Source organism: Scyliorhinus canicula, chromosome 9, assembly GCF_902713615.1.
Source record: "Scyliorhinus canicula chromosome 9, sScyCan1.1, whole genome shotgun sequence".
Classification (NCBI taxonomy): Eukaryota; Metazoa; Chordata; class Chondrichthyes; order Carcharhiniformes; family Scyliorhinidae; genus Scyliorhinus; species Scyliorhinus canicula.
In genome coordinates this window covers 191844803-191869783 of record NC_052154.1, presented here as the reverse complement: position 1 = coordinate 191869783, position 24981 = coordinate 191844803, and the positions used below count along the sequence as shown (strand labels likewise).

General features: G+C 46.3%; 1 protein-coding gene across 11 annotated transcripts in view; it reads left to right on the top strand.

The window, feature by feature from the left end:
• Positions 1 to 24981, top strand: part of nav2a (neuron navigator 2a) — a 1053608-nt gene that overhangs the window by 823638 nt on the left and 204989 nt on the right. For all 11 annotated transcript variants that reach the window (XM_038808368.1, XM_038808371.1, XM_038808364.1 and 8 more), the window contains one exon: positions 21045 to 21167. In XM_038808368.1, the coding sequence (XP_038664296.1) occupies positions 21045 to 21167 (123 nt within the window). The remainder of the gene's footprint in view (positions 1 to 21044; positions 21168 to 24981) is intronic.

The following is a 24981-nucleotide window of genomic DNA, read 5'->3' as shown; positions in this document are numbered from 1 at the left end:
ACTAAGTGCCGTTAATTACTGTCAGCAATCTCGCCACAACGACTGTCAAGACCCCCCCCCCCCCCCCCCCCCCCCCCCCCCCCCCCCCCGCCCCCGCCAACATCGCACCCAAAATGACACTTCGGCATTTTTCTATTAAATCGCACCCATTACCTTAAATTTTAACAGGTTGCGCTGCATTCTTGGTTGTTATTGTAATCACAGCCAAAACATGTATGGCTGATACTTCCAAAATTATTTTCATACACAGAAACTGGTTTTCTTAACATGGGTATGTGTTTACCTGAGATATCATCGTTTAACAAGAATTAATGATAAGAAGAACATTTTTCTTTTTTCTCCCAACATACTTTCAATTAAACTATGTGGCTTCTTTCTCTTTCTATCTTCGTATTCTCCCTCCATTTCCATTAGCTTGACGGTATCCTCAACACAGCCATTCTACTTAATGGTTGGGGCTTTGACATTGATTGATTTATCTCCTTCAAAGCCCTGACTCACTGTATTTGACCGGTGGATTCAGTTTGTTTTTGACTTTCACTTTCTTCCTGACGCACACTCGCGTCCCTCAGAGGAATTTGAACTCCAGGGAGTTTTTCATGCATTCACTTGTTCACCTTTCCTCTGTCAAACAAATGATGTGCATGACACTGGCAGATCCTCTCTCCAGTCTTTACTAGATCTTTGAATCTACCTCGTCACTTTACAACAACTCTAATTACACACTTCTTATCAACTTGTTGGGTTTTTAACCACGACTTTCTGACCAGCACCGAACTCTGTAAGCTTCATGCCTCGTATGTCATGACTTATTTTCACTTTGTCTGACTTTTTTCTCTTATTTTGCTGTTGACACGGAGTGACACGGTCGTGCAATGGTTAACACTGCTGCCCCACGGCGCTGAGGAACCGGGTTCGATCCGGGTCACTGTCCGTGTGGAGTTTGCACATTCTCCCCATGTCTGCGTGGGTCTTATCCCCACAACGCAAAAAGATGTGCAGGGTATGTGGATTGGCCACGCTAATTTGCCCTTGAATTGGAAAAAATGAATTGGGTCCTCTAAATTCATTTTTTTTAAATGTTGCAGTTGACATCAGGTCTAAGCAAACTAAACCTAGCCTCTGTTCAACACTAACCTATAACACAGGGCTTAATCGCTGGCTTTGAAGGCAGACCAAGGCAGGCCAGCAGCACGGTTCAATTCCCGTATCAGCCTCCCCAAACAGGCGCCGGAATGTGGCGACTAGGGACTTTTCACAGTAACTTCATTTGAAGCCTGCTTGTGACAATAAGCGATTTTCATTTCATAAGGCAAGCAACCTTCATTTAAAAGGGAACATGGGCAGCACGGTGGCGCAGTGGGTTAGCCCTGTTGCCTCACGGCGCCGAGGTCCCAAGTTCGATACCGGCTCTGGGTCACTGTCCGTGTGGAGTTTGCACATTCTCCCCGTGTATGCGTGGGTTTCGCCCCCACAACCCAAAGATGTGCAAGGTAGGTGGATTGGCCACGCTAAATTGCCACTTAATTGGAAAAATGAATTGGGTACTCTAAATGTATCAGTAAATAAAAGGGAACAGAATGTTTTCAAGCCTGTGTTGAAGAGAAACATGCAAATAACTTCTTAGCTTGTCATCTAGCAAGTACTCCTGCAAAGACCTTTTAACAATCTATACACTTCTTTCTGTAGCACCATTCGATACTGGAAAATATGGTGGTATTAAAATGTATTTTCTGACATAAACTGTGAAGCATTATCTGACACCAACACCTCATAACCCATAAATTACAAACCAACTCCTCAGAATCTCAATAGTCTATGGGCAGCACGGTAGCATGGTGGTTAGCATAAATGTTTCACAGCCCCAGGGTCCCAGGTTCGATTCCCGGCTGGGTCACTGTCTGTGCGGAGTCTGCACGTCCTCCCCGTGTGTGCGTGGGTTTCCTCCGGGTGCTCCGGTTTCCTCCCACAGTCCAAAGATGTGCGGGTTAGGTGGATTGGCCATGCTAAATTGCCCGTAGTGTCCTAAAAAGTAAGGTTGTGGGGGTGGTTGTTGGGTTACGGGTATAGGGTGGATACGTGGGTTTGAGTAGGGTGATCATGGCTCGGCACAACATCGAGGGCCGAAGGGCCTGTTCTGTGCTGTACTGTTCTATGTTCTAGTTGTGGTCTTGGGCATAGACTCAACATTTATCCACTTGCTACAGCTGTTGCCGAACACAGAGTCCTCTTACCCCTCCACTCCAAAGAAAATGACATGAACTTGTGTTTGGCAATGAAGTGAAAGAAACCTTGGTTGGATCATTTCTCGTTCTGAGAAACATTGACCTTTTCACCAACTCTTCAATATCTCTGTCTACCTTTGAACACCAAAATAGCTTTTTGCTAACGCTTTTATATGGACTATCCCTGTGTGCTTTTAAAATTTATTCATGGGATGTGGGTGTTGCATGTTGGGTCAGTATTTATTGCCCATCGCTAATTGTCCATGGATTGTGGGCATTTAAGAGTCAACCACATTGCTGTGGATCTGGAGGTAAGGTTGACAGATTTCCTCCCCTGAAGGAAACCAGATGGGATTTTACAAGAACCGATTTCATGGTCATCCATATTTTTATAGAATTAAAATTTCACTTTCTGTCATGGTGGGATTCAAACCTGGCACCCTCCAGAGAATTACTCTTGGCCTCTGGATTACTAGTCCAGAGACACCACCTCCCATTTTTCATTCTTTTTTTCAAAAAATATTTTAAAAGATTTTTACTCAAGGAATTTTCACAAGTATATTCAAAATATCAGAAGGACAACAAAGCAACTCAATGAACAACCACAATCCATCTGCCCCGACACCAACACCCAGCGACATCCCGCCTTCCCCATTTTAACCCCTTACCCACCCCAACCCCCCACTTGCTGACCTGTCAATCCTCTTCAAAGAAATCGATAAACAGCTTTCACTTCCGGGTGAACCCCCCCTGCCAATCCCCGCAGAGCCAACTTGACCTTTTCCAGCCTCAGGAATTCAGCCAGTTCGTTCACCCACACTCCGACTTTCGGCGGCTCCGAGTCCCACCAGCCTAGCAAATCCGACTCCAGGCTGTCAGGGAGGTAAAGGCCAAGACATCGGCCTCTCTCACCCCATGGGCTCCCGGGTCTTCCGACACCCTAAATATCGTTACCTCTGAACTCGGAACCACCCCCACACCTAACACCTCGGACATCGCGTCCAAAAACTCCTGTCAGGACTGCCTCAGTCTTGGTTATGCCCAGGAAAATGTGGATGTGATTACCCCGCCACCCCCCACCGCACACCACCCGCACCTATCCTCTATCCCGCAAAGAACCTACTGGTCCTCGCCAGGTTCATGTGGGCCTATACACTACCTTAAACTCGATGAGGCTTAACCTCTGCACACTATGAGGACGTGTTCACCCTCCACAAGGCCTCCGGCCACGTCTCGGTCCCCACCTTCCCCTCCCAGCTCTCCGTCCCATCTCTCCCTCCCATTTACACTTAATATCTCCCACCGGGCTCCCTCCCAATCCATCAGCTACTCATAGATATCCGATACCTTCCCCTCCCCTATTTCATCCTTCGACAGCACCTTGTCGTGCAACCCCAGGGGCGGCAGCCCAGGAAAGGACAGCACCTCCTTCCACACGGAATAGAGCTCCTGTTTCTGTAAAATCGTCCACAGGCGGGCCAGCATAATACTCCAAACTTCACCCCCTTCTCAAAGAGGGTAGCCTTTAGCTGGTGAACCCGGCCCTCCTCTTCGCCAACTCCGCACCCAGGTCTTTGAAGACCCGCAGCTCACTCCCTTCCCAGATACACGTCTTTATCTGTCTTGCCCATTGTAGGATCTTTTCCTCATCCAAAAAGCGATGCAGCCACACCACCATTGCCCTCGGTGGCTCACCCACCTGCGGCCTCCTCCTCAACGCCCTGTGCGCTCGGTCCACCTAATCAGTTGATTAAAGGCCCCTCCCCCATCACTTTCTCCAGCAGTCACGCCACGCGCACAGCGCCTCTACACTGATGCCTTCAGGCATTCCAACAATCCTCACATTTTGCCTCCTGGAGCGATTGGCCAGATCCTCCATCTTCTCCCTCAGCCTCCTCTTGCTTTCCTGCATCATTCCCAACTGCACTGCCAATGAGGCCACCTGCTCCTCATGTTCTCCCACCGCCTCCTCCATTTTCTGGATCGCCTGGCCCTGGGACTCCAGCCTCTGCTCCACTCGCTCGATTCCAGATTCAGCGGCTGCACCACCTTAGCCAGGTCCTCCAGGGCCTCCTTTCTCTGCTGCTGGAACTTGTTATTCAAGAACTCCACCAGCTGCTCTGCCGACCACTGGGTGGCAGCACACCCCCCTTGCCCTCCGCCATCTTTACCCGTGACGCACCACGCAAATTCTCCTGTTCCAACTGCTCTTTCTTTCTCGTGGCACTCCCCATCCGCTGATCATGTACCACCCACACCAGAGGAGTACTACCTTCCCTGGGCACTCCTGCACCTTTTGCCCTCAAATACTACACTCTTCGGGCAGAAAAAGACCAAATAAATTCCACCTTGAGCTGGAGCCACCAAATGCCACTCACTTCATGGCCGCCACCGAAAGTCCGTGTGTGTTCTTGAGGAAGTTCCTCTAACAATCTCTCTCTGAACCTTGGTGGAATAATACATCTGGTGAATCGGAGTCGGATTGGCACTCCGCTCCTAGTTCCTTCTCCAGTGCAGTGGTTTCCCGCAGCTTTATGGTCAAACACAGCTGTGTCAATGGTAAGTAAGCTACTTTTATGAAAAATGAAATGAAATGACATACAGCACTAGCTCTCATAAACCAGATGGGTTTGCAAGGTCCAGCCACTTTGCCAAGCCAAGTAGAAGGTTGCATTTGGTGGTGGATTGGGGGCAGTGGGGGAGCAGGGGTGTCAGATCGGTCTTGGAGAATATCTGCATTTGCTGACTTTGATATTTGATGTCAGACTGATGGGCCATCAAAATATCGTCCCTGTAGCCTTGCTGCCACTAGAGGTGCCACCAATCCCTCCTTTGAACCAAAGCATGATCACAAGTTCCTGTTCTTTAGTTGACAAAGTGAGCTTCCTATCGCTACAAATATTTGTGGAATTTACTGACTTTATATCAGGCTAGTCCAATCTTTTTGCTGGGGGGGGGGGGGGGGGGGGGGTAGCCGGGGGAGTACATATTTGCAGATTTTCTCACTCAAGGGGCCAATGAGTAAATTTTGGAAAGGTAAAGTTTGGCAGAGCAATAACCTGAATTTAAAAAACAAGTTAGCTTTAAGGAAAGAGAAATCGTTGAGCAAAGGCACAGCAGTATCATAGCAATAAATTGTTAGGTTAAAAAGAAGTAAATAATAAGTGGGGGAGAATGTGCAAACTCCACACGGACAGTGACCCAGGGCCGGGATTCGAACCCGGGTCCTCAGCGCCTCAGTCCCAGTGCTAACCACTGCGCCACATGCCGCCCTAACCTCCCCTGAATTACCATCCTGACTTGGAACTATATCGCCGTTCCTTCACTGATTTGATTTATTATTGTCACATGTATTAGTGTACAGTGAAGAGTATTGTTTCTTGCATGCTGTACAAACAATGCATACCGTACATAGGGAAGGAAGGAGAGACTGCAGAATATAATGTTACAGTCATAGAAAGGTGTAGAGAAAAGATCAACTTAATACGAGGGTAGGTCCATTTAAAAGTCTGATGGCAGCAGGGAAGAAGCTGTTCTTGAGTCGGTTGGTACGTGACCTCAAACTTTGGTACCTTTTTCCTGACGGAAGAAGGTGGAAGAGAGTATGTCCGGGGTGCATGGGGTCCTTAATTATGCCTTTCTGAGGCAGCGGGAATTACAGATCGAGTCAATAGATGGGAGGCTGGTTTGTGTGATGGACTGAGCTACATTCACGACTTTTTGTCGTTTCCTGCAGTCTTGGGCAGAGCAGGCTCCATACCAAGCTGTGATACAACCAGAAAGAATACATACATAGAAAATACAGCACAGAACAGGCCGTAATCCATGTACCTATCCAAAAGCCGCTTGAAGGTCCCTAATGTTTCCGACTCAACTACTTCCACAGGCAGTGCATTCCATGCCCCCGCTAATCTCTGGGTAAAGAACCTACCTCTGACATCCCCCCTTATATCTTCCACCATTCACCTTAAATTTCTGTCCCCTTGTAGTGATTTGTTCCACCCGGGGGGAAAGTCTCTGACTGTCTACTCTATCTATTCCCCTGATCATCTTATAAACCTCTATCTGCTTCCTATGGTGTATCTGTAGAAGTGGTGAGGGTCGTAGCTGACATGCCAAATTTCCTTAGTCTTCTGAGAAAGTAGAGTCGTTGGTGGGCTTTCTTAACTATAGTGTCGGCATGGGGGGTCCAGGACAGGCTGTTGGTGATCTGTACACCTAAAAACTCGACCCTTTCTACTTCGTTCCCATTGATGTAGACAGGGGCATGCTCTCCACTACGCTTCCTGAAGTCGATGACAATCTCCTTCGTTTTGTTGACAGTGAGGGAGAGATTATTGTCGTCGAACCAGTTCACCAGATTCTCTATCTCATTCCTGTACTCTGTCTCGTCATTGTTTGAAATCCGACCCACTACGGTGGTGTCATCAGCAAATTTAAAAATCGAGTTGATGGGGAATTTGGCCACATAGTCATCGGTGTATAAGGAGTATAGTAGGGGGCTGAGGACACAGCCTTGTGGGGTACCGGTGTTGAGGATGATCGTGGAGGAGGTGTTGTTGCACATCTTTACTGTCGCTGGGTCAAAAACCTGGAACTCCCTCTCTAACAGCACCGTGTGGTTGTACTCACTGCAATTGTTCAACTAGATGGCTCAGCAATGCCTTCTCAGTAGCGATTAGAAATGGTTAATAAATGTGGCCGGCAATATTCGCTTCTCAGGAAAATATTTTTTTGAATCTTGGATCCGGCAACTGGAGCTGAACCATTAAAATTGGGGGTGTACAACAGGTCAGAATTGGAGGAGCATAAATTAATACAAATGATATTATTGTGCGATAAAGCATTTCCTCATCTACATTGGTGTAAGTTCAGATCTGCCTTGTTCCAAACTTCCTCATTCCCCACCTCCAATTATCTCCCTTCCTGTCTGAAGGATGGGTGATTTATTGTAAGCTACAGTTCCTCACACAATAACAGGCCCCATATGTGCAATTATTCATCTTAATTTCTGACGCTGGATGTTAAATATTTGCTGGCTATTTGATCATGGAGGTTTTTGAAACAGAGCCTGATTCTGGTTGACGTTTGGTAACTCGTCACAGCAGCTGGCTCTTCCTGCCTCTGTTTCACACCAGACAGATCACGTACTGCTTGAAAGAAGAAAGACTTGTATTCAGACAGTATCCTTCACAGCCTCAGGATATCTCAAAGTGCTTTATAGCCAGGGAAGTACTTTTGCATTGTCATTCACCGCTGTAATGTCGGGAAAGTGCCAGTACACAGCAAGATCCCATAATAATGACCAGATTTGTTTCTCCCCCATGTTTGTTAACGGATAAACCTTGGCCAGTACATTGCGGAAGAGTCAAATGCTCTTCAAATAGTGTCATGGGATCTTTCACATCTACCCGAGAGGGCAGGCGGCCCTTGGGTTTAATATTTGATCCAAAACACTCTGACAGTGCGGCACTCCCTCGATATTGCACTGCAGAGTCAGCCTAGATTTGTGTGTTGAGGTATTTTGGAGTGGGACGTGAAGCCAGAACATGCGGTTTGAGAGTAGAGAAACCTACCCACTGAGCCTGAATCACCCCAGGTGCAGCTGCCGAATTCTCAACAGACGTTGAGGTTAACAAGATGCATCTTGTTGGTCAATCTCAGGCAAGGACAGATTGGAATGTGATCCAGTACATTTAACTATCTTCCTCCCAACTGAAATACATTTTTCTCTATGTAATATTCTGTACATGAATATTGTGTGTTAACATGTGCAGCTGTAGGATCTGTCTTTACAAGGTTACTGACAGGGAAGAGGGACAAACTGAACGTGCTGTTAGGTGAATCAGACATTCTGAATTCCCCCTCAGTGTACCTGAACAGGCGCCGGAATGTGGCGACTAGGGGCTTTTCACAGCAACGTCGTTGCAGTGTGTTTTTAAAATAAATTTAGAGTATCCAATTCATTTTTTCCAATTAAGGGTCAATTTAGCGTGGCCAATCCACCTAGCCTGCACATCTTTTGGGTTGTGGGGGTGAAACCCATGCAGACACGGGAAGAATGTGCAAACGCCACAAGGACAGTGATCCAGAGCCAGAATTGAACCTGGGACCTCGTCGCCGTGAGGCAGCAGTGCTAACCCACTGCGCCACTGCCCTTCATTGCAGTGTTAACGTAAGCCTACTTGTGACAATCAGGATTATTAAAATTAAATTAAATCAAGATTTTAAAAATAAGCTATGATGTGTTTCCCCAAACCCTCTGTGAAGTTAATTTTAAAATCAATCACAGCAAATTGGCTTTAAGTTTAAATCAGATGTCACACACACGCACACAGGAAGGAGATTGCGGAAAAAAGTTTTCCAACAAGGAATAAAAAGAAACTAAAAAAAACAAAGAGAAGCATATTAATTCAAGAAAATGTCAGAGTTTAGAATGTCAGAATCCAGTGAGGGTTGTTTTGTGTAGGCGTTAGGTGGGTCCAGCGAGCTGAAAGCTGGAGTTGCCAAATTCTTTGCAGCTGGTGATGAGACAGCAAGATGAGGTCGGAATGCAGAGATTTGGTCCACTGTGCTGGCGATAGCAGGAACCTTCCAGAGAACCTGGCTTTGAGGAGGAAACTTGAGGCAGACATTGTTGTCAGCTTGAGTCCTGCTTTTGTGTTGACAGGCTGGGTGTTAACAATAGACAGCCCTGCGAGTCCAGGAATGCAACACTAAAACTTCCCAAAGGCCAAAGGAGCTCAGATCATGTGCTGGCTTCAGGTTAACAATCAGGTTATATGTCTCTGGCCAATATCCATAGTCCCAGCTACATGAGATAGATGGCGGCAACTGTTGTAACAAGTTTAGCTGGCTCTTTTTCTTTGCTACAGCTTGAGGCTGGGGAGACAGACCATCTGCTGCTCCCTTGTTTCATTGATTGTAATCGATCCACACAATGAAAGGTGTGGGATTCCACAAGGATGTGAGCCGAGCTTTGTCCTGTAATTACCTTTGGAAGGGGAGGCACGGTGGCGTGGTGGTTAGCACTGCTGCCTCATGGCGCCAAGGACCCGGGTTCGATTCGGCCCTGGGTCACTGTCCATGTGGAGTTTGCACATTCTCCCCGTGTCTGCGTGGGCTTCACCCCCACAACCCAAAGATGTGCAGGGTAGATGGATTGGCCACGCTAAATTGCCCCTTATTGAAAAAGAAAATGAAGTGGGTACTCTAAATTTAAGAAAGAAAATGTAATTATTGTTGGAGGTTTCCAGAACTGAAGCCAACTTGGATATCATCTGACCTGTAGCAGCCATGTTTTTGGTCCAGAAAAGTCATTTTTTAAATAAGCAGAAGGTAAGGTTTGAGTTAAAACAGTTTACAATCTTTTTCATGTCTAGAAACCGACGGCCCATCGGGGCCCGGAGAATTGCCGGGGTGGTCACTGCCAACGGCACCTGGCCGAAAACTGGTGCTGGAGAATACGGCAGCCGGCGGTGGGGCGGGATTCACACCGCCCACCGGGATTCTCCGACCCGGCGGGGTGTCGGAGAATCCCACCCTGGATGTGGTCTCATTTAACTCCTGTTCTTCATCTGAGATGTCAGTGTTCGAATCTGATTTAATGTTTGGAATGGTGTTTTCTATGCTTTAAAGCAAGGTTTTCCAAAATGCGGGCCTGACCTGCAGCACACTGGAGCAGGATTTTTAATAATCTTTATTGTCACAAGCAGGCTTACATTAACACTGCAATGAAGTTAATGTGAAAATCCCCAAGTCGCCACATTCCGGCGCCTGTTCGGGTACACTGAGGGAGAATTCAGAATGTCAAAATTACCTAACAGAACGTCTTTCGGGACTTGTGGGAGAAAACCAGAATGCCCACACAGACATGGGGAGAACGTACAAACTCCACACAGACTGTGACCCAAGCCGGGAATCGAACCTGGGACTCTGGCGCTGTTGCTCTTTTATCTTTATTAATAGGAACCTCAAGACACGAGTACGTTCCATGTATTGGACAAATGACACGGAGAAAACATCAAATGACAAAAGTTCAATTATTGTTTATTATTAAACACAGGCTTGGTTCTATGCGTAATAATCTACATACGGCTACACTTTAAACTATACCTAACGGATTAAATGACCTTTACTTAATTTCAAATGACCGGCTCTGTGCAGTTTAGACAAGGCCTTTGTCTAAATCCCCATGTGTGGCGGCTGGAAGTCGTCAGGTGTGTCTAGGCTGTGGCTCGTCGTTCAGGTACCGATCGCGAGTCTTTGAACTTGGCTGGTCGATGTGCTGCAGTTGGTGGGGCAGAGGTCGGTCCCAAAAGAGACAGAGCGTTGGTCGCACAGTTCTTCTTATCCTCCGATCTTGCGCACTCTTTTGAGCGGTCCTAACTGGGGATCCAATGGATTGATAGGGATTTCGATCACCCTAATCGATTCTGGCCATTTCGGGGCGGGTACCTTGATAGCTGGGCGGGTCCTAGTTGTCAGTGTCCAAGACACGGAGGCACTCCCAAATGAGGTAAATAGGCACCACTGCATCTGTTACTGCTGCTATGTTTCAATCTGTGTCCAATTGCCCTGGGGAAATCGGTGATTGACCTTTAGCAGGTGCACGTATCTGTGTAGGTCTGCACAATGCACAGGGGCCGTGTATCCTCTGTGTCCCAGCCTGACCACAATTCCCATTATCCTTTGTGGGCGGCCATTTTAGATGGCCACAGCGCTGTGAAACAACAGTGCTAATCACTGTACTACCATGCTGCCCAGATTTAAACACTGCACACTGCAGGAGACTGAGAAAGATCAAGAAAAAACCCGGGATGGAACCTGGGAGTGTGGCTCTGAGGAGAGCAGGGGGAGCAAGAGGTATTGGGAGTGTGGCAGACCAAGATCTTCATTGATACTGATAGAAAATGACAAAAAAACAAACTTGATTTGCTTTGTCATCCATCCTCCGAGCATTGTATAATCCACACAGTTGGCGGCATCTAAATCGGTGCCAATTTCTATCAAATTACACAGCCTTACAAGGAGAGGAAGGAAAAAGTGGCCAAGGGATGCCAAATGTCAGAGGAAATGAAGGTTCTTTGCAGAGAATGGGAAGCGCTTTTTCATGAAACTGGGTGTGAAATGTCCTTTGTTCTTTTGAGGTGTGGTTCAGAGGATTCCTCATTCAGGCTGCGGAGATTTGTGCTAGTTGCTGATGGCACTATGTGGAACGTGTGAGTAAGGCTGGGAGATCGGGGTCTTTCCAATGAAATAATTTAGATCCTAATCCAATTGACATATGGGGTAGGATTCTCCGTCCCGCCGCACCCATTTTTGGTGCAGCGCGCCCCCGCCACCAGCGGGATTCTCCGTCCTCGCAACCGGCCAATGGGGTTTCCCATTGTGGGCATCCCCACGCCGTCGGGAAATCCGCGGGCGTGAGTGCGCTGCTGGCGAAACGGAGTATCCCGCCGACGGAGAATCCAGCCCATGGACATCAAATATCTGTTGGAGATCAGTGTGAGATGCAGGGCAGATTTCCTTTGTGCTAACAGCATTTAAGGTGAGAATTGCTGCATCATCAGCAGTGCAGTCATCCGACCGTAAGAGGCAATAGTGAGCAGGTAAGTGCACACTGCATATACACCTGGCGCCAAATGCCCTGTGTGTGCGTGATTTTTGGTGCAAATTCACTTGGAGGCCTGTTTCGAGCAAGGCAAGAGGACTGTGGACATGGATTGTTTCGTTATAAGAAAAAGATGGTCAGAGACACAAATAGGCAGTGTACCCACTGGCCCAGATCTCACATCAGAATCGCACAGAACATGTACGAGGTTGGATTTTCCTTTCTCACAAAGATGACTCCACAAAGGAACTGGCTGAAGTTTGTACATAATATGCGCATTGCCCTCCCTTCCTGTGATCCTGATTGGAGTGAGGGCCAAGCAGGCCCACCTGTACAATTACAGGTAAGCGGACATGGCGTGGTTCTCAAATGTTGGCCGGGGTGGGTCCCGAAGGTTGACCAGTTGGCAAAAGTTGGTCCCAGGGAGTTTGAAAAATATCCCTTTCAAGAGTAGCATGTTTCAAGAGATGATTTGCGACCTGCACCTAGCAGTGATCATTGACCCTTTGTGATGATCAAAACAAATGCCAGAGGGATTTCTTTGCTTTCCAAGATGACCATCATGTTTTACAAGCTCTTTATCCTCTGGCTTTAGTGGTGTAGCTCTGACTTTCATGTTTCATTCATCATTTACTCTTATTCGATCCTGCTGCTCACGATCATGTTCGTGTACATGTTGATCATTAGATCCGTGGGGTAGCTCAGTAAGGCATGTGTGCAGAGGATGTAGCTGGAAGCTTTCCAGTATTCAAGTGAGGAGTCGCTGCATTGCAAAGAAAGTGATACAACTCTTGCTTCCACAATTTGCTTTCAGCTGGAGCTCTTATGTCACTTTTCCCATAAATGTCTTGAATCTTCATTCGCTTTTGGCCAATGAGGTGTGAATTTTCAGTGAGTGAAGCACCGGTAGTTTGCAAGTTTACTGAACTCATCACTGAAATGGTAGAAACTGCCATTTCTACCGATGCTGGTTAAGCTTTGGAATGATTGCTTTTGTTGAAGTAGATGTAACTACTTTTGCACTGGGAATCTGCTGAAGTCACCTATTAAAATAAGAAGGTGTTCACCAGGTGTTGCAAATCTGAGCAATCAATGCTCCCCTCAATCCGTGGTCCTGCAGGTAGTTCAGACTTCTTGAGCGCATCATGAAGATTTGATGTGGTTGTTGCCTGACATGGCAAACTCTGACTGATTTTGTGCTCTCGCGTGCAGTCAATTCCTGGAAAACATACCTTTTCCTTAAGAAGTTGTTTGGTTTTGACAATTCTCTGGTGACATTCATGTGCTAATGTCTACAGCACCAATTCAGTGAGTGCAGAAAGACAAAACAGTTGATTTTATATTTTATACGGTGCCACATCAAAAGTTACTGCACAAAATAAGAGCTCTTGGTGCAGGGGTAACCTATGAACAAGAATGAAGACTTGGCTGGCTAACAGGAAGCAGAGAGTAGGGATAAAGGGGTATTTTTTCAGGCTGGCAAGTCATAGTGGAGAGCCATAGGGATCAGTGTTGAGCCTCAAGTATTTACAATCTGATCAGTAACTTGGAGGAAGGGGCGGAATGTATTGTAGCGAAATTTGTCGATAACACCAAGTGGAGGTAGAACTTCTGAAAAAGGAAATGGGTAGGTTAAGTGAGAGGGTGAAAATTTGGCAGATGTTGCATAATTTGGGAAAAAATAAATTTGACAGGAAGAATAGAAGGGCAGTATATTATTCAAATGAAGAGAGATTACAGAACCCGGTGCTACAGAGGCAACTGGGTATCCCAAAAGGTTAGTCTGCAGGTCCAATTACTGATGGCCACCTCTTTACTCACCAGATGAAGAAGCTGCGCTCCGAAAGCTAGTGATTCGAAACAAACCCGTTGGACTTTAACCTGGTGTTGTAAGAACATTGATTAATCAAATCTAGATTGCCCTGGTATTTGAACTCGAGTTCTGAATTTTAATGGTATGTTTTAGGTGGGTGGGAGGATCCAGAGAAGCACCTTTGCAGGGTTGGCCAGCTAAGTGGTAGGATCCAGCTGTAAATGTGTGTGGTCGTTTTTGTTCATTTCCAGTACAAATAAAAAAGGAAGTTGATGTAATTATTTTCTCTCAAGTAAGCACTTCAACATAATAGATTTTTAAAAAAATGTTCCTGGGATGTGAGTGTTGCTGCTTTTATTGTCCATCCCTAGCTGCCCAAGAGAAGATGGTGGGAAGCTGCCATCTTGAACTGCTGCAGCCGATGTGGTGGAGGTACAGCCACAGTGCTACTGGGAAACGAGTACAGGATGCGACCCTGTGACAGTGAAGGAACAGTGGGATGGTCCCAGTCAGGGTGATGTGTAGCTTGGTGAGGAACTGGCAGTCAGTGGTGTTCCCATGCATCTGCTGCCCTTGTCCTTTTGGATGGTTGAGGTCATGGATTTAGGAGGTGCTGCTGAAGGAATCTGGGAAAATTACTGTGGTGCACAGTGCAGATAGTACACACTGGGTGGGATTTTCCTTGTGTTTTGTGGTGGCAGAGACATCCTTCCATTGGCTAGCAGCGGGATCCACAGGGCTTCCCAATGCCCATGCCATTGGCTTCACCGTCAGGGGGACTGGAAGACCCCGCCAGCGAGAAAGGTCAGAAAAGTCCGGCCGCTGTGTGCCATGGGTGGAGAGTTTGAATGTTTAAGGTGGTGGATGGGGGGCTGTTCTGCCTGGATGATGCTCTCCATCATCATCTAGACAAGTGGTGATTATTCCATTCTGCTCCTAACTGACTTGTGCCTTGCAGATGGTGGGCAGGCTTTGGGAAGTCAGGAGTTCGTCGCCGCAGAATTCCCAGACTCTGATCTGCACTTTTAGCCACAGTATTCATATGACTGGTCCTGTTCAGTTCCTGGTCAATGGTAACGCCCCAGGATGGTGATGGTGGCGGATTCAGCAATGGTAATGCCATTGAATGTCTCTCTTGTTGGAAAACAGCTATTGCCTGGCATTTGTGTGATACAAATAAGACCTTTCCACTGAATTAGAGAGAAAAAAATCCCAAGAATTTCATCTGGAAGTAATGGAGATATTGAATACATCTGCCCTAATGTCGCCAGTTGTATTCCAAAGATGTGTTAACTCTGTGAATGTGATAGACTTCTTATCACTTGTCCCATACTGTGGTACTGCTGGAGGAATGCCAGAACATTTCTGATATTCAACGTTGCTGCAGAGATTTAAATATTACTTAAAATTGTGCAGGTCATCTCAAGTTAGTGCAGCCATTGAGAGGATGATTGATTCCATTAGTTTTGGCAGGATTTTTGAATTAAAATTGTTTTAAAGTTTTGTTTGGCCTCTTCAGAGGCTGCAGCCAGTCACAGGGAAGCCTGCCAAAGTTAAACCTCCAGGAGAGAGATGACGATGAGACTCACATCTTTGAGTATGTTCAAATTGATGTAAACTGGGGGTCAGGAAGACAGCTGTCAGGTTCCACAGATCTTTCCCTACCCTCCCAACCCTTTCCAGTTTCAACTCTCATTCCACTGGGACAGAAAACCCCAGCTAGTTTCTCTGTCAATCCTTGACTCGAACCAAGTTTGACAGTTAACCGTCCAGCTTGTTTTGAATTAGTTTGGAAAGACAAAATCTGCAACATGTTCACGGGGCTGAGGGAAGTTCTCGTTAATTTGAAACCCTGGAGTTGCTGTATTAGATTGAAATAATGCAGGATGGGAGATTGTTGGCATTGCACATGCTCAGACTGTCAAATACACGAAATCGGAGGTACAGATGCACTTGGCAACTCCCTTCATAACAGAGACAAATGCTGTGAGGGGAATGTTAACGACAATCATAAACTTTTTTTTTCATAAGTTTTCCCAAGTAAGGGGCTATTTAGCGTGGCCAATCCACCTACCCTGCACATCTTTTTGGGTTGTGGGGGTGAGACCCACGCAGACACGGGGATAATGTGCAAACTTCACATGGACAGTGACCCAGGGCCGGGATCGAACCCGGGACCTCGGCGCCGTGAGACAGCAGTGCTAACCGCTGCGCCATTGTGCTGCCTCGTCAATCCTAAACCTTTCACAAGTGACTTTGGAATATTTTATTGCAAAATATATGTATGTATGAAGTGCGAAGACCAAACGTCTCTCAGAAACATGTTTTGCTTGATAAGGGGACCAGGGGCGATGGGGAGAAGGCAGGAGAATGGGGATGAGAAACTTATCAGCCATGGTTGAATGTTGGAGCAGACTAAATGGGCCGAATGGTCAACTTTTGCTCCTTTGTCTTATGGTTTTGTATGCCTGTTGTTTCCCCGTTTGGAAATTTCTAAGGTTTGAAGTGACACTTGGTACATTGTACTTCTAGGCTGCTAAACTCAACACGTGGTGCTCACATATAGCCAGGACTCTGTACCTGCAATGTCTGGATTGCAGGGACCTGAACAATTGCTGCTGTATTTCTGCACTGACATCTGGTGGAGCTGCTGTAAAATAGGGGACAGGATTTTGCATTTTGGCTCAGGACCCTGACATTGGGGTCAATTAGAGCACAGCCACCTGAAAGCGGTTTGGGCATAATTAGTCAATTAATAGCCTTGGGGCATGCACACCATCCAATTAAAGATGGCAGGCAGGCTCTTGAAGATGGAGAACCAACAGGGGAGGAGGCCTGCAGCACTCATGGAGTTGCAACCTGCAGTTCAGGTAAAGGGCAGAGAGGATGCCACCATCTTGAAGTGCCCTCTCCGCAACTATTACATTTTTTGAGTTAAATGATAGTCATTGGCCAACCAGGTGGGGTGACTGGGAGGGGGGAGGGGGCGGCTTAGTGGCACCCTGGAGTGCTGGCCCTCCCTGAGTCTGCCACTGGGACACTGCCTCCAGGTTGTGCCCACACCACCCTGCGAGGTCTGCAGGCTGACTGGAAAACGACTTGGGAGAGGGATGGTGTTAGCAAACTGGCATGCTGGTTTACCGCTGTCCAATCACACACACACCCGCCTCAATCTTCACCCCCATACCAAGGCAAAGGTCCTGTCCAGGGTATTCTGTATGTCCAAGGAGAATGGCTGTAGAGCAATCCCACATTGTGTGGCAAATGCTGCTACTTACCATGGAGATAGTTGAGCTGATTCCTGGTGTTGACAGTCAAGGAAACAAATTGAATCTCATCAGTTCTTTAACAACCGGTTGATGAGGTGGCAGAGTGGCACTGTGGTTAGCACTCCTGCCTCACGCGCCAAGGTCCCAGGTTCAATCCGGGCACTGGGGCACTGTCCGTGTGGAGTTTGCACATTCTCCCCGTGTCTGCGTGGGTTTCACCCTCACAACCCAAAGATGTGCAGCGTAGGTGGATTGGCCATACTAAAATTGCCCCTTATTGGAAAACAAATTGGGGATGAGAAAAAAAGGGTAAATGAGGTCACACTGCGGGACCATTCTGGTTCCGAGATAACATGCCTTGGCAATGGTAGCCTCGCACAGTAGCCTCACAGCTCCAGGGACCCGGGTTTGTTTCCCGCCTTGGGTGACTCTCTGTGTAGAGTTTTCACATTTGCACATTCTCCCGTGTCTGCGTACGTTTCCACTGGGTGCTCTGGTTTCCTCCCAGAGTCCAAAGATGGGCAGGTTAGATGGATTAACCACGACAAATTTCCCCTTTAGTGACCAAAGATGTGAAGGTTAGGTGGATTGGCCATGATAATGTGCGGGGTTACGGGGATTGGGGAGTGGGCTGAGGTGGACTCCTCTTTCGGAGGGTCGGTGCAGTGTCGATGCGCCGAATGCCCTCCTTCTGCAATGTAGGGATTCTACAGAGTTGACCGCAGATACATAGAAGTTAGGAACAGGAGGAGGTCTTTTGGCCCTTCGAGCCTGCTCTGCCATTCATCATCCAAATCAATAGCCTAATCCTGCTTTCTCCCCTTAACCTTTGATCCCATTCTCCGGCTATATCCAGCCGCCTCTTGAATATATTCAATGTATTCAATGTTCAATGTCCCTATCTGTGGCAGATTTCATTATGTGATACCTGGTGTGGACATGGCCACAGTCTGAGTGCTCCTGTTTTACTGTTACTGACTGATTTATTAATCTACTCGTTAATGAGTCTTGGAGGGATGGAAACATTGGTAGGGACGGATTCTCCTCATTACTCAGCGAGAAGCCAATTTCCTAATAAGGTGATCCTTGCTGGGCGAGCAATGTCACGATTACTAAGGCTGTGATGGTAATTTAGTGGTTTTATCAGAACCCATGTAGTACCCTTTGATACACTTTGAGGTGGATAAAATTTGGTATTTGCAACCTGTGTTCTGCTCTGTACTTATCGGTAAATTAAGATGATCAATGCAGAGGGTGGGCATGTACTCCATTTTGACAAAAACGATACTCTCGCCCCAATTATGCCTGGGTGTAGGTGGGGGTTAGGAGGTCAAGGCGGGCACCTGTCTCGCTGAAGTGAGGCCTGGATCATTTTGACACCTATCCTCATTTGAATATCAGGTCTGAGTCCTACCTGAATCTCCAACTTGAAAGATGCCAGAAGGGAATGAGTTGAGCTCCAGTTTGTGAGCACAAGGTTAGGCAGTTGTGGTTGATGATGGACTCCATCAATTTCCTTGTGGATCCAGAGTGAGTTGGGGTAAAAAGTTGGGGAGGAGTTGGGGTAAAAATATCCGCTTCTATTTTAGAATTTGTCAGTAACCTGACCTCGAAACTGTTAAGGGCCTGTTACGACCCCTTTGGGGGCCAAGGACTGTGTTCCATAAGGTTCCCCCCTTACCTAGCTGAGTATGGACTCCCCCGGTAATTGGGGACGGGGTTTCCCCTCAGGGGAAACTACTCGGTATAAAAGCGCTGATGAGGGTGCAGGTCAGGGAGCGTGGCTTTGGGGAGAGGAGTTATAGTTTTGTTATTTTGTGTGTACCGTAATAAACCCCTTGTTCATTCCTACCCTATTGAGCGTCGCTGTTGTCTCTCCTGTTCGGGTTCTGCAGTGCCATGGTTGGTTCCATTTTTCTTGGCGACACAGCCTACCTCAATCATTGTTGATCAAGCATCTCAATTTCGGCTGTCTGAGAAAAATATATAATTCACCCTTCCTGAGGTCTCATCAACCTTTGGAAGTATATTTCTCTTGAATTTTAGAAGCCTTATGAAAAGAAATAGCGGAGGTTTGGTGGCTACTATTTCTCCTACGAAATTACACATTTAAAAAATAAATAAATTTAGAGTACCCAATTCATTTTTTCCAATTAAGGGGCAATTTAGCGTGCTCAATCCACCTACTCTGCACATCTTTGGGTTGTGGGGGCGAAACCCACGCAAGCACGGGGAGAATGTGCAAACTCCACACGGACAGTGAGCCAGAGCTGGGTACCTGGGACCTCGGCGCCGTGAGGCAATAGTGCTAACCACTGTGCCACTGTGCTGCCCTACAAAATTACACATGGCACTCCATCTCTAACACCAAGAGAAATACAAACTGTTTACTGGTTTTACTAAGGTCCTCACATTGCCTGTTTCCAACACTTAAGTATTGCAGAGTGTAAAATGGTTAAGCCATTGCAAAGTCTTGCTTTACACCTCTTGGTGCTTTAATGCAGTACAATGGGAGGAGGTGGTGAAAGTATCCCAACAAGAGCAATTTAAAAACAACACATGGCCACGTTACTGCTCCGGTGGAATTCACACCCATTCCCATGAACATCTTACACTGGCAGATCTGAGAGAACTTTGGCTTTGTTGTTCCGTAAATAACTGGTGATTGTAGGTCTGAGAGAGTACATTATGTGGCTTACTCCATGTTTAGTGTGTCAGTTGTATGGGGAAGCTCGCAAATGAGACAGATGTTTTTGACGTTGATTGCCTCAGAACATCTCCTAAATGCAATAAAGAGTTGTTAATTAGATTGTTTGCACTTAGATTTTTTTTGTTAAGGCACGGAGTGGGTTCATAGGTAAGGATAGAAGATGGAGATTGACAAACAAAGTTATGGAGGAGGTATACAGGTATTAAAAACTCTGATCAAGGTGTCATATGAAACCTAAGCAGTACCCGGTAACCAGAAAAAAGGAGCAGAGGGGAATGGTAAATGAGTTGTGATTGCTAAAAGCAGAACTTTGGAAAAAGACTAGAGGCTGGATTCTCCGCCCCGCCACATTTCTGCCTCGACCCGCCGGCGGGATTCTCCATTACACTGGCCGGTCAATGGGGTTTCCCATTGTGGGGCAGCCCCACGCCGTTGGGAAACGCCCAGGCGCCAGCAAAATGGAGGATCCCGCCGGTGGCAAATCCTGCCCTAGGTGTGAGAAACTGAGAACGGTGGATGATTCACTGAGAAAAAGTAGTCAAGCTACGGATGTCAACTCAAGTAGTCAAGTACTCACAGATCTAGGTTGAGAGGCGGTAGATTAAAAATTGAGATGAGGAGGAACTACTTCTCGCAGAGGGAGGTGAATTTGTGGAACTCGCTGCCCCATAGTGTGGTAGAGTCCAAATCATTAAATGGGTTCAAGAAGGAGATGGATATATTTCTGACAAAAAAAAATGGTTGAAGGGCTATGGAGAATGGGCTGGGAGCTGGATTTGAGACCAGGAAGAGATCAGCTATGATCTGATTGAATGGTGGAGCATGCTCGAAGGGCTGAATTGCCAGTTCTGCTCCTAATTCCTATGTTCCTATGTAAAGTAACTATGGTAATGCATTAAGAATTTAAAATCTGTTGAGGTTGGTAGATATAAATAACAGATAAACAAGTAGAGATGCAAAGGTCAATTATATCCATGTGCTGCTAACCTGTTCAGAGAGTAGCTTTCTTTACTGTACTTCTATTCCTCATGTGGTGTTCAGCTTGTTTCCAAGTAGCATATTGAAATGAAGATTTAATACATTTTTAAAGCTGTAAAGGGCGCGTGGTTGAAATTTGAGGTCTTGCTGTTGCTTCCTTGTAAACGCTTGTGTAACTGGGGCATACTGGTGACAGCATGCTTTTGGCGAGAAATATATTTTCTCCATAGAATTCCATCGGAAGTGTCGCAGTCCTATTTCAGAAGAAAGCAGCACCCGATGTGTTCCGTATCGCATTGAAATAAAAAGGAATGTGGAGACCTGCCAATTAATGATGTTCACAGCATGCCAAGATCCTATTCCAGGGGACTGGGTTGGCTGTACTGATCTGTTGTCGTTTATCACAGCTGAAAGCAGTATATTTCCTCTCTTCCAGATACATGACGGACGGTGGCTTGGGGCTTTATACTCGGCGACTTAACCGCTTGCCTGATGGGATGGCAGCCGTGCGAGAGAATGTCCAGCGTAACGCATCTGTGGGCCTGGGCGATGCAGACAGGTAGGAATCTTGTTATTTAAAGAAGCGGAGAGGCTCACCATAGCTGCAGAGGTCACCTAAAGAGGCTGCACTTCTTGATTTGAAATGTGACAAGTTGAGAATAGCAGAGCACTGTTCCTAATCTCGTCGAAGCAAAGAAATTTGTTGTGGCCGCTTTGTCTTTCATCTGTTGCGTTCTTTTTTACTGCGCCTTGTTCTGTTCCGCGATTGAGTAAATGGATTTTAATTGCTTTCACCTTGCATATGGATCAAAGACAGTTGTTGCAAATGGAGTTAAGGTGCAGATGAACTGTTACAAAGTTGAGTGTCGGAATGGACTAGAGGGGCTGAGTGGCCCACTTCTGTGTGTTCCTCTGTTGCCCAGATCTCAGTAAAATGACCAAAATCAGCTTCGGTCCAAATAGTGCGTTTGGGCTCTGTGTGAACCAGCTGTAAAGTGAACATGCACAGACCTACTGTGAACTTTTGGCCATTGTCCGTGCACAATGCCTTAGTATGATGACACCAGCCAAGAGTCATGTCATGACGCCCAAAACATTCAGAGTTTAGGCCATAGTTCCACTTTGACAAATGTGCAGTCACTTAGGATAGTGTATTTATTGGGTCATAAAGATAGGTGTTAGTATGGAAAACCTAAATTCAAAATGAGTCTTAACTGATCCAGTGAATTTGTCTTTCACTTGAGACTTTACAGTTGAGAGCTTGTGGCAAAATAATAATATAAAGACAGCTTAGAAAGTGAATTTCAAAGGATATAATTTGCCAAGAGTTGTTTATACACGCAGGGAACAAGCTATTGGGACTATGTTGAAGAGAAAGGCCATTTATTTGAGGCCCTTTTTACTTCAATGCAACGTTGAATTTCTAGTTGAAAGTATTATTTAAAAATATTGTTGTTTCAAACAAAACAAAAATCTTTCAAAGTCAGTATTGTTAAAGATAATGTCTACTTGCTGATACACATCAGCTTACTTCACAAAAAGTGCATTGTATCATATGAAATAACCTTTAATGCGTGCCATGGAAATTTCAATATTTAACTTGTATTCAAATTGCGATCGGACTGAGTTTGCAACTTCCCCCCCCCCCCCCCCCCCCCCCCCCCCATCGACGACCAGTTTTGAATAATGCAATCAGCTCTTCTATGTGTCAATCAACTTTTCAACGATGCACTAGAATTCAACACCTTTACCTGGAAAGTCAGACTGATTTGAGTAAATATTGGAGCCCCTTTGGCTTTCTATTGCCAAAGTAAACAAAGGTCTATGGAGCTTAAACTGTCGCTTCAAGTACTTACCAGTACGAATGGACAAGCTGACACAGGTGGACCGGTTTTTAAAAAAACTTCTGAATTTCCAAATAAATTAAACTGAATTTCTAGGTGAGGTACATTTGTTCTGAATGAAGCCATACCTGACCCACAGCTCTGATCTTCCAGTTTGAACCTCTTGTGCATCTCTGATTTTGACCACTGCATCAACCCTAAATGCTAAAGTTCCTTCCCTAAAAGTCTCTGACTTGTCCATCCAACATGCCTCTTTTAAACTTTCGTCTTTGACTTTTGGTCATCTGTCCTAATATCACCTGTGTGGCCTGGTGTCTAAATTTCTTTGATAGCACTTTTCTGAAGCACCTTGGGATGTTAAAGGTGCTACGTAAGTGTAAATTGTTGTTGTTTTAGTGCTTCCTTTACCTTGTTTTCATTTCAAGTGAGGTATTAAAATGTAAGGGTAACCAGACTGGGAAGCCCTACTCCTGGTGCGCACCAGGCAATAAAGATTTACAAGATGATTTGTTCCTATGGGAAAGCCATTGAGGGCAGAGAAGCAATACATTGGGATGGAGCAAAGAAGGAGGGACTTGAAGAATTATGAACCCATCTCCATGAACTCAAGTTCTCAATTCTATTTAACCTCCACTCAGAGATCAATGGGTGAGATTTCAGCAGGTGGTGCATTGAACTGAACAGTACTGAAGCCCAGAGAGTAATGGGCAAAACTCGCTTTCGACCACCCCTGAAATGTCTTTGTTCCAGATTTCACAATGGCAGAAAAAAAACAATGACTGGTGACCGACTCTCACATTCTACATGGTTACCATCCCCACCAATGCCTGGTCTACACTCATTCCTTGTTGGTTTGGTTTGTTAATTTATTTACATAGGTTTTCCAAAAAGACATGGGTTCAACATTGTGAGCAAAGGCACCAAGGTAGTACATACTACTATAGCCTATAGGAAGCACCCCTTACAGTTCATAAAAGGCCATGGGTTCACAATCAGGCCTGACAACTCCAAACATTCATTGAGGATTCTATGCTAGATTAGATGGATATGTAAGTGACCAGGTATTCAGGCAACATAGGAAACCTATTGGAATAGCATTTTTTGTCTTGTCTTGAAACTGAATTGCCATGTATCTGATGCTACATGTGAAGGAGGTTTATTTCAAATTAACTTTTTGGGTGCAATTCTCCGACTACACTGTAAACAAAAAAGCATCTCGCCGCAGCGCAGTGTGGGCATTAAAAGCTGGGAGACCCCACTCCCGGAATCCACCCGGCTCACAATACTTCGTGAGAGGCAACGCAATCCCGCGAGACGTTGCAAGGTGAATCCCGCGGGATCACTTTTTGGCAAATCTGCATATTAAAGCGCGGCAGTAAGCCTTTCTGTAATGTGCAGATTCCCGAGGTACCTGAGGCTTTGGGATTCAATCTCTTCTCCTTGGGGACCTCAGACGGGCACCATTTGACACTGATCCCCGCAAACGGGGAGCAGGTAGAACGGTATTCGTGGGGATCTCCAAGGGAATTGGAGGCCCCCACCTGCATGCCCTTTGGCAGGATGGTGCTCTGGCACTGCCACCTGACTACCAGCCTGGCACTGCCCAGCTGGTGCTGGCAGGGCCACTGCCAGGGTGGCAGGTTGCCACTACCAAGGTACCAAGCTGCCATTTTCTGCATGTGCTGGGGGACCCTCCCATATTGCATTCAGGCTGGGGTGATTCTTTTGGGGGCCCGTGAGATTAGGTTTCCGTTTTCTCGCTACAACAGGGAGTTCCGGCGAGCGGAGTTCCCCATTGTACAAAACGGGGCTATGTGCGGCCTGAGCCGCTAGTTCCCATTCAGGCCCCTTATTCAAAGCGACTCACGTTCAATAGCCGTGTGTTTCTCAGCACTGCCAGTGCTCGGAAACACGCGGCTAAACGCGCTCACTCGGGGACTTAGTTCCCTTTTGGGAGAATCGTGCCTTTTGTCTTTTTGGAGAGGGAAGCTCTTTCTTACAGATTATTTATGTGATGGTGATTGAAATGGTGAAGGTTTGAAGGAAACATGAGCACAGATTTTCTGGCTTCTTGAATGAAGTGACAAGGGCGGCAGAAACTGGAATTACAATGCAGTCAGAGTCAGGAGTAAATTAGCGGTGATGGCAAAAAGACACCCTGAACATAGAACATACCGTGCAGAAGGAGGCCATTTGGCCCATCGAGTCTGCACCAACCCACTTAAGCCCTCACTTCCACCATATCCCCGTAACCCAATAACCCCTCCTAACCTTTTTGGTCCCTAAGGGGAATTTATCATGGCCAATCCACCTCTGCCATGGATTGTTATTTTTTAATCAAGCATTCAAACTGGCAATAAAAACATTCTTAAACTTCTACAAGCAAATGTTTTATTCACGCACATATTCCCAAACTGATGGAGTCATTAACTCACCTCAGCGTGAAGATAAGCTCAAGTTGTCAGTGACGTTTTGAAATGAAAAAATTATGAAGAAACTAGAATCCATCCGAGTTGTAAATTAATGAGA